The following is a 12,914-nucleotide window of genomic DNA, read 5'->3' as shown; positions in this document are numbered from 1 at the left end:
GCCCCAGACCCTTCCTGGGCCCCATACTACTGTCCCTCTTGTACCCCCCTGATGGCTGCTCTGATGATAATCTATTAATAATGAAGGCCTTGTTTTACTGATTGAACATTGATCAGGAAAGACTGGCCTTTCTGAAATGGGGAATGGGTGTGGACCATGGGCGGAGCAATATGCGATTATGGCAGCAGTAGCTTTATACTCTGAGATATAGGTAAGTATCGATCATTTACCATGGATGTGTATGCATTTCTTAAGCCTGCCATACACTGGAAGAATTTCTCCTGACATGCTCAAAAGATTTGAACAGAGAGGAATCCATTGTTGCCACTCACTGCACATTGATTTTTAATAGAATTTATCCCCTGCCTGCCCCTTTTGACCACCATGAAAACCTTTACGCCTAATCCAAGTAGATTTTTGTATTTTTGAATTTGTTTTAGAAATTGATCGAAATTACAATCTGGCAGCATGTGGTGACATCAATCTGTGTCAGATTTGTTCACAGTGATCAAGTCTTCCGAGAAATATAACAGTGTATGGGCACCTATAAAGAAGACAGAACTACCAGAGTTAAATAGTGGCACCTCAGTCCTAAGTTAAAGGGGAGGACAGGCTCCTGGCAGGAAGAGGAGGCCACACAACCCAATACAGTGTGGAAAACTGCCTAAAGAGTGATGCTGAGCTAGTCAGCACTAACTCTGCGCTTTAAAAAAAAAAAATTAAATCTGGATTTAGATAGGCTTTAACATATTGGCAGGTGATTGAGTACCAACTAGCGCCTTTGATTTGTCTGCTGCAGCTTTTGTTTCTGTGTGAACAGAAATTTATATATTATGCAAATTCTCTTCCTAACAATCCTCTCCTGGAACAAGCGTGGAAAGTGCTGGTTGGAACACCTGATCTGTAGGCTTGATCCAGGGGAGTAATGTGGAAAGAGATATAGCTAGAAGCTCAACATTACAGACAGAAAACATCAGCAGTTACTGCTACTTTGGTGATTTTTAATGACTTTATTGCTAGATTTAAAGGATGTTTTATTATATTTGAAGTTGTGCTTTAATGACTCCGTCTTGATTAATTCTGGCTGCAGCATTGGCAAGGCCTGAAAGCCGATGACAAATGGTTTTATTTGAAAAACCATGAAGGGCAGTAAAAACAAATTGACATTTTGTTAATGGCTGCGGCAGGGAAGCATCCATAAAGAAGAGTTAAAAGAATCTACAAGCATTTAAACATGTTGCCGTGACTGTAGATCTGTAACAGACATACATGACATTTATTGAACTCTTTGTTCTGTAATTAGGTACAACGGGTGGAAGGAGGGACGTTGTGGTTTCACTTCAGTGCCCGGATGGACCATGATGATGCTGCATCAGTGGACAGCATGCCTGAAGAACTGGCTCAGTCCAAGAAGAGAGTTACTTTGGGGAACGGTAATTGGATGATTTTATTTCTTAAGGCCCTGTTTCCACCTAATGCTGGTTTTCAGAATTAGTTTTATTTGCCAAGCACAACTGGGTTTTGCCCGGAATTGGTTTTGGCACATACAGGTGACATGCAGGAAGGTTAGAGGTAAGACACACAAAATTAAACAACTTAAACAGCATTGTAAGCAAGATACTGTACATTTCTTCAGCAAGAGACTGTGATCAGTAGACAGTGTAACAGTAACAACAACCAGCTTTCACAACCTAAGGGGGAAAGAGGGTGTTGAATGCTGGAACGAGGAGGGCGTAGAGAGGGTTTGAGATATTAATAGGAGGGAAGAAAAGTGCTTCTATGCCTTGCAGTCCTGGTGGAGATGGACCAAAACCTCCAGCCTGGTGGGAAGCAAGGAGGTGGGAGGGCTCCTTGGCTTGAGGGGTCATTGACAATCCTCATCACTGTGGAGTGCAGTCTTGCGTTGTAGAGGAGGTTTAGTGGGGATAGGAGTTTTCCAATGATTCTCTCCGCTGATCTGATGACCCTCTGCAGTTTATATCTGGCGCTAGCACATGAGCCGATATACCAGACCAAGATGGATAAGGAGAGGACAGATTCAGTAGTGGTGGAATAGAAGCTCCTCAGACGCTCCCGAGCCATGCCAAACTTCTTTAGTTGGTGAAGGAAGAGTAGTCTCTGCTGTGCTTTCTCTTGGGTAGAGGCGGTATTGGCCTTCCAGCTCAGGTCATTTTTGCACTCGTTTATGTCCAGGAATAAAATATGCTGCCTGAAGCAATTTTTCCAATGACGTGTCCATCCGTTGCTGAATATAGCGCCACCCTGGACATCACATGCGTATCTACAATATGTACATGCACATTATCTGGAATGCCCCATCGGCCACCAGTGGAAACATACCCTCATTTACAAAATTGCCAATCTTGGGCAATAGGAGATGCATGAATTTAAAAAAAGGCAGTCAGAAATTACCGTTAGTGAGAACTGCTTATCAGAATAATCAGTAGTTCTATAGGATATAGAATATAGGCAAGAGATACAGAGATAACACAAGGTGAACATTTGGGATTTCCCTTTGGCCAGTAACGCCTCCTATCACATGAAAGGAGCAGTAGGGAGACTTGGGACTTGGAAGTGGTGGGATAATGCTTAAGATTTATAGAAGCTGCCAGTATCTCAGGAACTACTAATAAACTTGACATGCAGACTTCAAAGAAGGTATTTTTTTCATGTTTTTACTTTCATCATGTGGTCATTTTCTGTTGACCAGTGCTGTTTTTAAGGCAAATATTGTTTTTAACATACATATGGGTGTCATCAGCTTGACGTGCAGAGTTTTTTCTGTGTATGTTCAAAGGCAACAGAGAGAGCTACAAATTATATTTTGTTTTGTAGGGTGGAGATGAGTTACGATCCCTGCTGAGTTTAATTACCGCCTTTCACCTTTTCCTGGAAGTACCAGGGTTCACATACAGGGGCTTATTAAGGTCCAAGTGGCAATACGTGAGGGAAAGTGTGCCTAGTGGCAACAAAGATGGCATAAAAAACATCCAGTTCAGCAGAATGAAACGGAACTGACGCAAACAGGTCCTGTGCAAAGCAATAGGATCCGCTCTCAGTAGTCCGCTAACAGTAGTCCGCAGAGTGGAACGCAAGTATGGATTCTACACAACGTTTCTGGATCGGCTGGACGGAGCGAATACCGCCAGAATCAATGGTAGTCTGTGAGAACGGACAATGTCTCACTAGGCTGGTCACCTTACGTTTCACAAGTTTATCTGTCACCGTAACATTTGCAGTGTACAGGAGTCCTGTGACACCTGCAGACTGGTGGAAAGGCTTCCTGGAGAACCATGCCCAACTGCTATAGTATTTCGGTACAGATTTCTCCTGCTCATCCCTGCTCTCCCTTTCCTTCTACATAGAGCAGAACAGGCTACACTGGAAAGTGACAAACCTCCTTATCCCTATATATCTGTCACTCAAAATGAAAAAATATTGTTTCATTTTTAATTGTTTCAAGTGATATTAAAAAATGTATACAGGTCCTTTCATTCTCCAGCATCTATCTATCTATCTATCTATCTATCTATTTGTTTGTTTTGAACTTGTTTTGTGTAGCTTGCTTCAACGGCTAATTCTCTGAGCTCCGATTAGCCCTTATCAACATAAACCTGATTTACGTGATATTGCGGATGATGCCTCCAGGCATTTGGGCAGTACCAATCCTTCTTATTTGAAAGCAAGCAAGCTTTGCAAACAGATTATGACAGCACCGTGTGCTGAATGTTTAAATCAGATATAGATATTAAAACTTTCATTTGTAAATGAAGCCAATAATGTTAGACAAGATTGTATAGTGATCCCAAACCCTGCCTTGTCACTCAAAGTCCTACTTCATCCTCAGATACTTTTCATTGTTAGTTAGGTGAATGAGGAACTATGCCATTATTAGTCAAAATGAATGGGGGACTATGCCATTTAATATTCATATTCCATGTAGCTATGCCAGAAAGAATTGATATACGGTCCCTAAGTCAGTCGTGATCCAGTGAGAAGACTGACAGCTGCCAGGAAAGTGGCTTTCCCCAGCTAATGAGCAACTCTCACTCTTGAAGTAACTATTGTGAGCTGGATTATGTCCTCCTCCTGAGTGTCTAAATGCTGCTCGTTGTCCTCAGGGTCCCTTGCCATTCCCCATCCCCAGTCCTCTAAGTATTTGACTGGATCCCACTGTCTAATACTTTTCTGGAAGTTTCCCTAAGCAATGGGGAGGCACGAGATCTGAACCCTGTGTGCACTCTTAAGCCAGAACTGGTCCATGAGTGCTTTTATTCAATGCACATGTGCAGTTCCGAATCACTCTGTGCTGCTTAGAAGACTGCAGTGATAAGTGAACTGGGCAAAAGGAATGGGAGGGTCCACAAGGACAATAAGCACCATTCTGGAGACTCAGGAGGAGGTAATCTAGCCCACCATGGGCTCCATTCAGTCCCCCCCCCCATTCAGGGGTATTTTAAGCTCAGAGTTCACCACCTTACCCCACTCACTTCTCCCTTTGGCTGCAAGGAAAATATACCCAAGTATACATGCTAGATAAAACAAGCCAAGACAGCCTATGTACAGCTGCTTCCTGACCCCAGATCTGTAAACGACATCAGTGACTGAGCATGTTGTTCCTTCCTTACTCTGCCCAATGGAAGCCACTTCATTGGGCCTCAATTCAATAAGCTTTATCAAGCACTTTACCGAACGTTTGATAATTTACCTCATGGGTAAAATCTAATTTTGAATTCACTAAGGTGTTACAGATTTATTGAATGCTTTATTGATAAAATGTTCAATAAATATATAACACCTAAGTGTATTCAAAATTAGATTTTACCCATGAGGTAAATTATCAAATGTTCGGTAAAGTGTTTGATAAAGCTTAGTGAATTGAGGCCAATATTATTGTGTGTTGCACTGTTGGCCCTCCTCCCCAGTACAGTACATAGAAACAGTTTAGCTAGGCAGAAGCAGAGTGGCAAGTCTGTACAAAGTCGTGCATTGAATTGTTGCCCTAAGGATTGTGTCTCAGTCTCTATGGGTGACAGATTTTGTATATGTGATAGGGTTAGGGTCTGAACACACTTACATGCCTTTGTGTATTTTCTTTTAGCAATGCTTTCCACTCTGTAACATTGATGTGTTGCCATGAAATGCACAGAAGCACAAGTGTGATTAGGTCCTGACTGTTTGTGGCCAGCATTGTAGATCAGTTTTATTCCCTCCCTGATTATTTCATCCTTGCTTAGTGTATAATAAAACATTTAACCTTTAAATCACAGCTCTTTTATTTTACTGTTTTATGGCAAAACTGGGAAGGGAATGGGAAAGGTAAATGTTTTTTGAGCAGGAAGTCACTAGAAAAACACCTCTGAGGAGACTCTGTAGAGCTGTAGCTGCAGTGCTGGCCACAAACAATATTTCAGCAATATAGGGAGGAGGGTAGAGTTAGGTGGTCAATGATATATTGTACGCTATATGCAAGAAAAAATTAGCCTTAAAGAGAATCTGTATTCTTAAAATCGCACAAAAGTAAACATACCAGTGCGTTAGGGGACATCTCCTATTCCCCTCTGTCACAATTTTGCCGCTCCCCGCCGCATTAAAAGTAGTCTCAAATACTTTTGTCTTGCATTAAAGAGAATAATTCTTGCTTCAGAGCTTATATTCAGCAGGGCATGTGTGCCCCTGCTAAAACGACGCTATCTCGCGGCTAAACGGGGGTCCCTCACCCCCCCCCCTCCCCAAATCCCCCCCTGCAAAATCTACGACCAACTTGGTCGTAGATTTTGCTGCTGTTGAAGCAGGGCTAACGGCTGCAGCCCTGCCTCTCAGCGCCGTCTATCAGCGGCGCATCACCGCCTCTCCCCCGCTGACAGACGCGCGTGAGGCAGGGCTGCAGCGGTTAGCCCTGCCTCAATCAGGAAGAGATCCCCGGGACTCCACGAGGGGATTTGGGAGGTAAGGGACCCCTGTTTAGCCGCGTGATAGCGGCGTCTTAGCAGGGGCACACATGCCCCTGCTAAATATAAGCTCTGAAGCGAGTTTTATTCTCACTTCAGAGTCTCTTTAAAAGTAGTCAAAAACCGTTTTAAAAAGTTTGTTTATAAACAAACAAAATGGCCACCAAAACCCGGAAGTAGGTTGATGTACAGTATGTCCACACATAGAAAATACATCCATACACAAGCAGGCTGTATACAGCCTTCCTTTTGAATCTCAAGAGATCATTTGTGTTCTTTCCCCCTGCAGCTCTCATCCACTGAAGACCGCTGATTGTTTCTTCCTGCAGACAGCTCTGCTGGTGTCTGTAATTCCTCAGTATGTGACAGCATAGCTCCTTTCACAGCCTAACAGAGGATGATTTATCCAGCTTGTAAAAGGCAGCTCTCTTCTCTCACTGACAAGAGAGCAGAGAGGCTGCCTAAAGTAAATAACACACACGGGAGTGTGCATAGAGGGGGTGTGGAGGGGGGCGTGCATAACAGATCAACAACACTGAAGAGTTGGCAACCTTCCAGACACAGGGCGACAAATCCGACAGGGGAAAGATAAGTTGATTTATTACAGAGACGGTGATTGTAAAAAGTGCTGCAGTGAGCCAGAGCACATTAGAATAGGTTTAGGAACTTGTAGGATGGTAGAAAAAAAGATGACATTTTTGTTACAGTCTCTTTAAGGCTTTAAAATTATGGGTGACTGAGCAGGCACACAACCTCTGGGACCTTGACTTTATATACACGATGTGATGCAGGGAATGTTAGTCCACTTTCCCACCTTCCTCAGGTGAATCGTATGCTGTGTCATTTGTATGAGATACAGTGGACCATGTGCTGCATGGAGAGGCTGGGGACAGTTAAGGGTTGAAAAGAGAAACCACTGCTTGGGTTAAGTGTAAGAATTAATTTCCCAGGGCGGAAGTGGCCATCGGGAATCATCAGTTTGTTTACTTTATTGAATGGAGTGTCCCTTTGAATTTCCCTGAAACTGATGCTCAGGCAGTCTCTGTGTTCACAATTTTCCATCCTCCAGACGGGAGTTAATGGAGGAAGTTTAGAAGTTTGATAGCGACACTATTGAACAGATGGCACTCCTTCCTCTTAGACTGACCCGCAGTTCCCTTGTGCATTTGTTTAATTGATATGTCATGTCAGCTGGTGTATAGACAATTTATTTTGCTCAAAGCTTTCAGGAAACTTGTGAAAGTCAAACGTTACCACAATAATAAAAGTCTATTCCCCAGACTGCAGGTCTTTAAAGAAGAACTCTACTACCTGCCTGTATATTAACTGGCTACACATTATAACCCCATTGTTACTTAAAGGGATACTGTAGGGGGGTCGGGGGAAAATGAGTTGAAGTTACCCGGGGCTTCTAATGGTCCCCCGCAGACATCCTGTGCCCGCGCAGCCACTCACCGATGCTCCGGCCCCGCCTCCAGTTCACTTCTGGAATTTCTGACTTTAAAGTCAGAAAACCACTGCGCCTGCGTTGCCGTGTCCTCGCTCCCGCGGATGTCACCAGGAGTGTATTGCACAAGTCCAGTATGGTCTTTGGTCTGCGCAGTATGCTCCTGGTGCCATCAGCGGGAGCGAGGACACGGCAATGCAGGCGCAGTGGTTTTCTGACTTTAAAGTCAGAAATTCCAGAAGTGAACTGGAGGCGGGGCCGGAGCATCGGTGAGTGGCTGCGCGGGCACAGGATGTCTGCGGGGGACCATTAGAAGCCCCGGGTAACTTCAACTCATTTTCCCCCGACCCCCCTACAGTATCCCTTTAAGAAAATGTGTGGTGCGTTCACTGATCACAATATTAACATCGCGCTCAATGCTAGGGAAATACATGTGTTAATGTTTTTTAAAGGAGGGAGTTCTTTGGTAATACAGAAAATTTGAAATAAACTATTCATTTCAGATCCAAGTCTGGTTTGTGTATAAGTGGTTGTGTGATTGAATTTACATGCAGCATCCACAGATTTTTGTCCATTAAGTTCAGTTCTAGATTCAGTTTAAAGGACCACTCTTATAATATCCCTATTGAGATGCACAGAGATGACGATTCCCTTATTAAATCATGGCATGCGAGTGGAGGTGGGCAATAAAGGCTCATATAATAACATTAATTTACATAAAACACACTGAGATAGAAAGCGTGACACCAGCCACTGAAATGGGACAGTGCAGCTGTCACTGAGGTCAGGCTGAAATCCCGGATCCTATGTATTTTGACATACTTGTCTCTATAAAAGTTTGGAGCAGTGATCTAAAGTCTGCTGTGTCCAGGTTCTGTTTCATGCTGCCTAACCCAAGATACTGATTATGAATAGAGCAGGTTAAGGAATGACCCATTAGCTTGCCCCTGCTTTTTTCATGAGTGGTTTTGATGCTCAAACACTCATCATGTAAAGAGGTGCTTTCATGTTCATGTACATGTGATGCTATCTGACCTTAACTATGGCCTCCACAGCTCCTGAAAGTGATAAGGGAGTATCCCAGAAGGAATGACTACCTAGGTGAACTGACACAGCAGCACTTAGAACTGTAAACTTTTGAGCATTGTGGACATGTGATATAAACATTGTGGGTGTTATTGCAGTCCTGACTGCAGAGATTTCCCATCATTTCCAATCCTCGGGCCACCATGGATGGAGATTTGGGTTTTAATATGAAAATTGTTGGTCCCAGCAACAAGAAATGAAGAAAAGCAATAAAGCTAGTGAAGAGATGAACACTTTTCCATTCTACAAAGAAAATAAGGGGCGACATAACCCCACAGCTCACCTGCCAGAGCCACAGTGAATTGTTTTCCTGGAACTGGGCTTTAAAGTAACCATTTGGAGGTCCACAGTAATGTATCAAATACAGTACGGAGCACAAGGCCAGACTTATATATTTCCCACCCCAGGCCAACTTTCTTGTTGCTCCCCACCCATGTGCAGCAGTGTCATCCCATTCCACATGCAGCCTCCTCTCCTGTGTGGAACATTCATGTACAGCAGCGCTTCTCTTACAGCTCCCTTGGGCAGCAGCTCCCCTTCATATGTTTCTCCCTATGTGCATCTTTTCATTTGCAGCCCCTCTTCCATATCAAGCTGCCTTCTTAGGCCTTTATGGTCTCCCCCGCCCTCCAGCGGCACTTTCCTACCCTGTCACTGGGGAGATGGCAGGGTAAGAATAGCAGCCTGACACTCCCAGCTGTATCCCAGCAAAACTCATTTAATGGTGGCAAGTTTGATGCACTTGGAACAGAAGGGAATAGAGCATCTTAACAAATTAGCAAGCGTGCCATAGGACAGAAGTTTGAGGACAGTAAGGCTTTCCTACTGTCCCACTTTAAAGGGAACCTGAACTGAGTAAAATTATTTAAAATAAACACATAATGTAGCTGCAAATGAATATTACATACTTACCTCGCCGCCAGTTCCTCTCAGAAGCTCACAATTTGCTTCTTACAGTGATCCCTTCCAGTTCTGACAATATACCAGTTGCCGTCAGTTATATACCAGCTGCTGTCAGTTACAACTGAATGTGCAAGGTAATGTCCATGTTTCCCTATGGCTCAAGTGGGCAATATTACAGTTTAACAGTGTGCTGACCAGGAAGCCGTTATGGAGTAGTGGCCATTTTCAAAATGGAGGACAGAGAATTCCATTGATCACAGAGGACAAACAGGGCGCAGGAGAGGAGAAAGAGATTAAGGAGTAGACTACACAGGAGGTAAGAATGACGTGTTTGTGTTTTTTTTTCCTTTTCATTTTCAGTTCAGGTTCTCTTTAAAGAGACACTGAAGCGAAAAAAAAAATATGATATAGTGAATTGGTTGTGTACTATGAATAATTACTAGAAGATTAGCAGCAAAGAAAATATTCTCATACTTTTATTTTCAGGTATATAGTGTTTTTTCTAACATTGCATCATTCTATAATAAATGCAGATTACACAACACTCAGCATTCAAAATGAGTCTTTCAGAGCAGTCTGTGAAGTAATGACCTCTCCTCTAGCAGAGGAAAAGTAAATAGTCCAGGAACAGTTGAGATAATAAAAGTCAGATAACAGCCCTCTCCACGACTAACTTAGTCGGAGAGCTTAATGGCTTGTTTGCATAGAGATAACAACTGGAGTTTCTCAACTCTTCCTGTACTGGAAACAATTACACTGATGTATCTGATCTTAATGTTTTATTTCTTAGCTGTGCTACACATACAAATCATAATATCATCATTTTTTTTTCGCTTCAGTGTCTCTTTAAGGCAGGGCAAGGGAAGGGAGTCAGTGGAGAGTTAGAACAGGGGTTGGTAGGCATCCTGCAGTTTGTGTGCTATTACTGTGAAGACACTCCCTTAGCAGCAGTTTACATTCCTTTTGAAAAGGTAACCACTACTTTGGGTTAAAAGACGCAATACGAGCTTTTATAATGTTGACTAATATGTACTGTTTGCATAGTGCAATGAGAGGGAAGCAGTCATGCAGATTATTTTTTTAAATATCCATTCACTTCCAACAATCAACTGGAGCACTAAAAAATGATTTTCTCTGGAGTAGTGGATGCTTGAAATGAACACATCACAGCGTTTCACTACTGCACATCTCTGTTAACAGATCTCCTCCAGGGAGAGCATAGTGTCCAGAGCTCAGGCTGTGATTAACATGCAAAAAGTAGCCAGCAACAAAAAGCATAAATATATGATGAACTTTGTCAAATAAGGCACCCCTTTAGGGAGAACTTACACCAATGTATGCTTTAAATGAGAGATTTCAGTGATAACCTCGTTAAGAGTGGAAGACTAGTGTTTTGATTCTGCCATTAGATGGCACTATATGACAATAAAAAGACAGCAGTGAAAGACCTCTTGTACGAAAGTAATACTGTAACAGCCTTAAAGAGGAACTCCATTGAATGACTGCTTTTTTTAGAACAATAAAAAATATTTTATTATTTAGGGTTTATAAATAAAAAATAATCAATGCCTCATGTAATGGCTCCTTTATGGAGATTTCCTGTCAGCGTATCAGCACATCCGGGTGAATGGGCGGCAACATATTTAATATGGGCAGAGAAAAAAAAATCCTGCTCTGATCCATCTGCCAATCAACTGAAAACACGCCTATAAGGCCAGTGATTGGTTGTTTTCCTCTGCTATGAAAACGTCACTTTTGAGCGTCCAAAACACATGGCCTGCGTAGGACGTGTTGTGAAGATATGTACAGGAGAAGAGAGCTATTTGTAGTGGTGATTAGTTGCCTATTCTCAGTATGACTATATAATAGACTCTACTCTTTCTTCACGTTCTTATTGTGGCAGCGGCTATGCAGGGCTAATGCAAGGGAGACACCACAGAGTGCATACTATGTGGTGATTATCCACCCCTCCCTTCTCCTTAGTATAGCTGTAGAACAGCTTCTGCTTTCTCCACGGGCTCCTTCTTGCAGGGCAGATGCAAGGGAGACCTGGCTGGATAAATCCTTGGTAATAATTATCTCTCTGCACCCTCTCCCAGTATGGCGACAGAACACCCTCCTCTCTTTCTATACTTTTTACGAGGGCCACCCACTCTGACTCCACCAAGTACAGCGGCAGTGTGGTCTGCACGGCCTCCCCTCTTCCTGTATTTGTTTCTGGCGGGTGGCTGTGCAGTGCTGATGTAACGGGAGACCTAGCTGGCTGTATCATCTGTGGACGGTGATGATCTTCCCGACCCGACCTGCACCCCTCCCCTGTGGCGGCATAACAGCCTCTGCTCTTTCCCTACTTACTTCCTCTAGCAGTGGCTAGGCAGGGTTGATGTAGGAGATAACATCTTTGCTCATCCTCCCAAGTACAGCGGCAGTGTGGTCTGTGAATAGTCTCCCCTCTCCCTTCAGTATGTGCTAGTTCTTGCGGGGGATGAGTGCAGCGAGAATGGATGTGGCCGGCTGCATAGTTGTGTTCCTTACCCCTCCTCCTCCTTAGTATAGAGGCAGACTCCGCTCTGCATAGCTTCTGCTCTTTCTTTACTGTTTATAGTTATAGAAAGTGCAGGAAGAGCTGTGGCTATGCAGAGCTGAGTGAAAGTCAGGCATCTGTAAGCAGACTGGACTGTGCATTGCCTCGCTCTTCATTCAGTGTTTGTTTATGTTATACGGAGTGAAGGGCTGCAGCTATTGAAGCCTGGTCGTCTCCCTGATTTACACGAGTGTCTTGTGTTTGTGCTGATCATCTTGGGGAGGGGGTGGGGGCTGCAGTTGTAGGTGATGCTTCTTCTGGTGGAAAAGGTTCTGTTTTTGTTTTTCTAGATGGTTGTAAGTTTTGATTATTGTGAAATTTCATAAAATATACTGGATACATGTGGGTTTTTTTGTTGTTGGATGTATGACAAATATGGGACACCTGTGGCTGTTTTGAAACCCTTATTTATTTTTGTTGATGAGCCCCCGTTTTCCTGGGAGATTTTTTTTTTTTTTTTTATGAGGTCCGTTTTGGTTTCATGTGTCTTACCCCTCCTTTTTTCTGTGAGCATCCTCTCTGGTTTTGTGTGAGCCCCCTTTTTTTAGATTAGCTCCGTTTTTCTTTTGTAAGACCCACTGGTTTTCTATTTGTCACCTATGTTTCCTTTGTGAGCCCCCTGTTTGTATTCCTGTGTGAGACCCCCGTTTTGTTAACTTTTGTAAAACATATTCTGGTTTGTCAGTTAGCATCACTCCCTTGGTGTCCCCATTTGTGCACCCCTTTCCTTTCTCTGTGTGAGTGGATCTTCACTTGGTTTGACTGTTTACACACCCTCCTCTCTTACTTGCCCTATATGTTGTCCCCTCCTCTTTTGGTTTCCCTTTGCGGATCCCTTTTTTCCTTTCGTTTCCCTATGTTACTCCTTTGTTTGCCTTTGTGAGCACCCCCTCCCTTGGTTTCTCTCCGTGATCACTTCCCTTGTTTGACTTGTGTGATTTCA

The 12,914-nt window shown here is 43.3% G+C and overlaps 1 protein-coding gene across 3 annotated transcripts in view; it reads left to right on the top strand.

Annotated features, from left to right (window-relative positions):
- The window catches only part of NPHP4 (nephrocystin 4), a 486,557-nt gene that overhangs the window by 200,176 nt on the left and 273,467 nt on the right, over positions 1-12,914 (top strand). For all 3 annotated transcript variants that reach the window (XM_068240494.1, XM_068240492.1, XM_068240493.1), the window contains one exon: positions 1,304-1,433. In XM_068240494.1, coding sequence (XP_068096595.1) covers positions 1,304-1,433 — 130 coding nt within the window. The remainder of the gene's footprint in view (positions 1-1,303; positions 1,434-12,914) is intronic.

Source organism: Hyperolius riggenbachi, chromosome 6 (assembly GCF_040937935.1).
Source record: "Hyperolius riggenbachi isolate aHypRig1 chromosome 6, aHypRig1.pri, whole genome shotgun sequence".
NCBI lineage: Eukaryota > Metazoa > Chordata > Amphibia > Anura > Hyperoliidae > Hyperolius > Hyperolius riggenbachi.
This window is presented reverse-complemented; position numbering and strand designations above follow the sequence as displayed.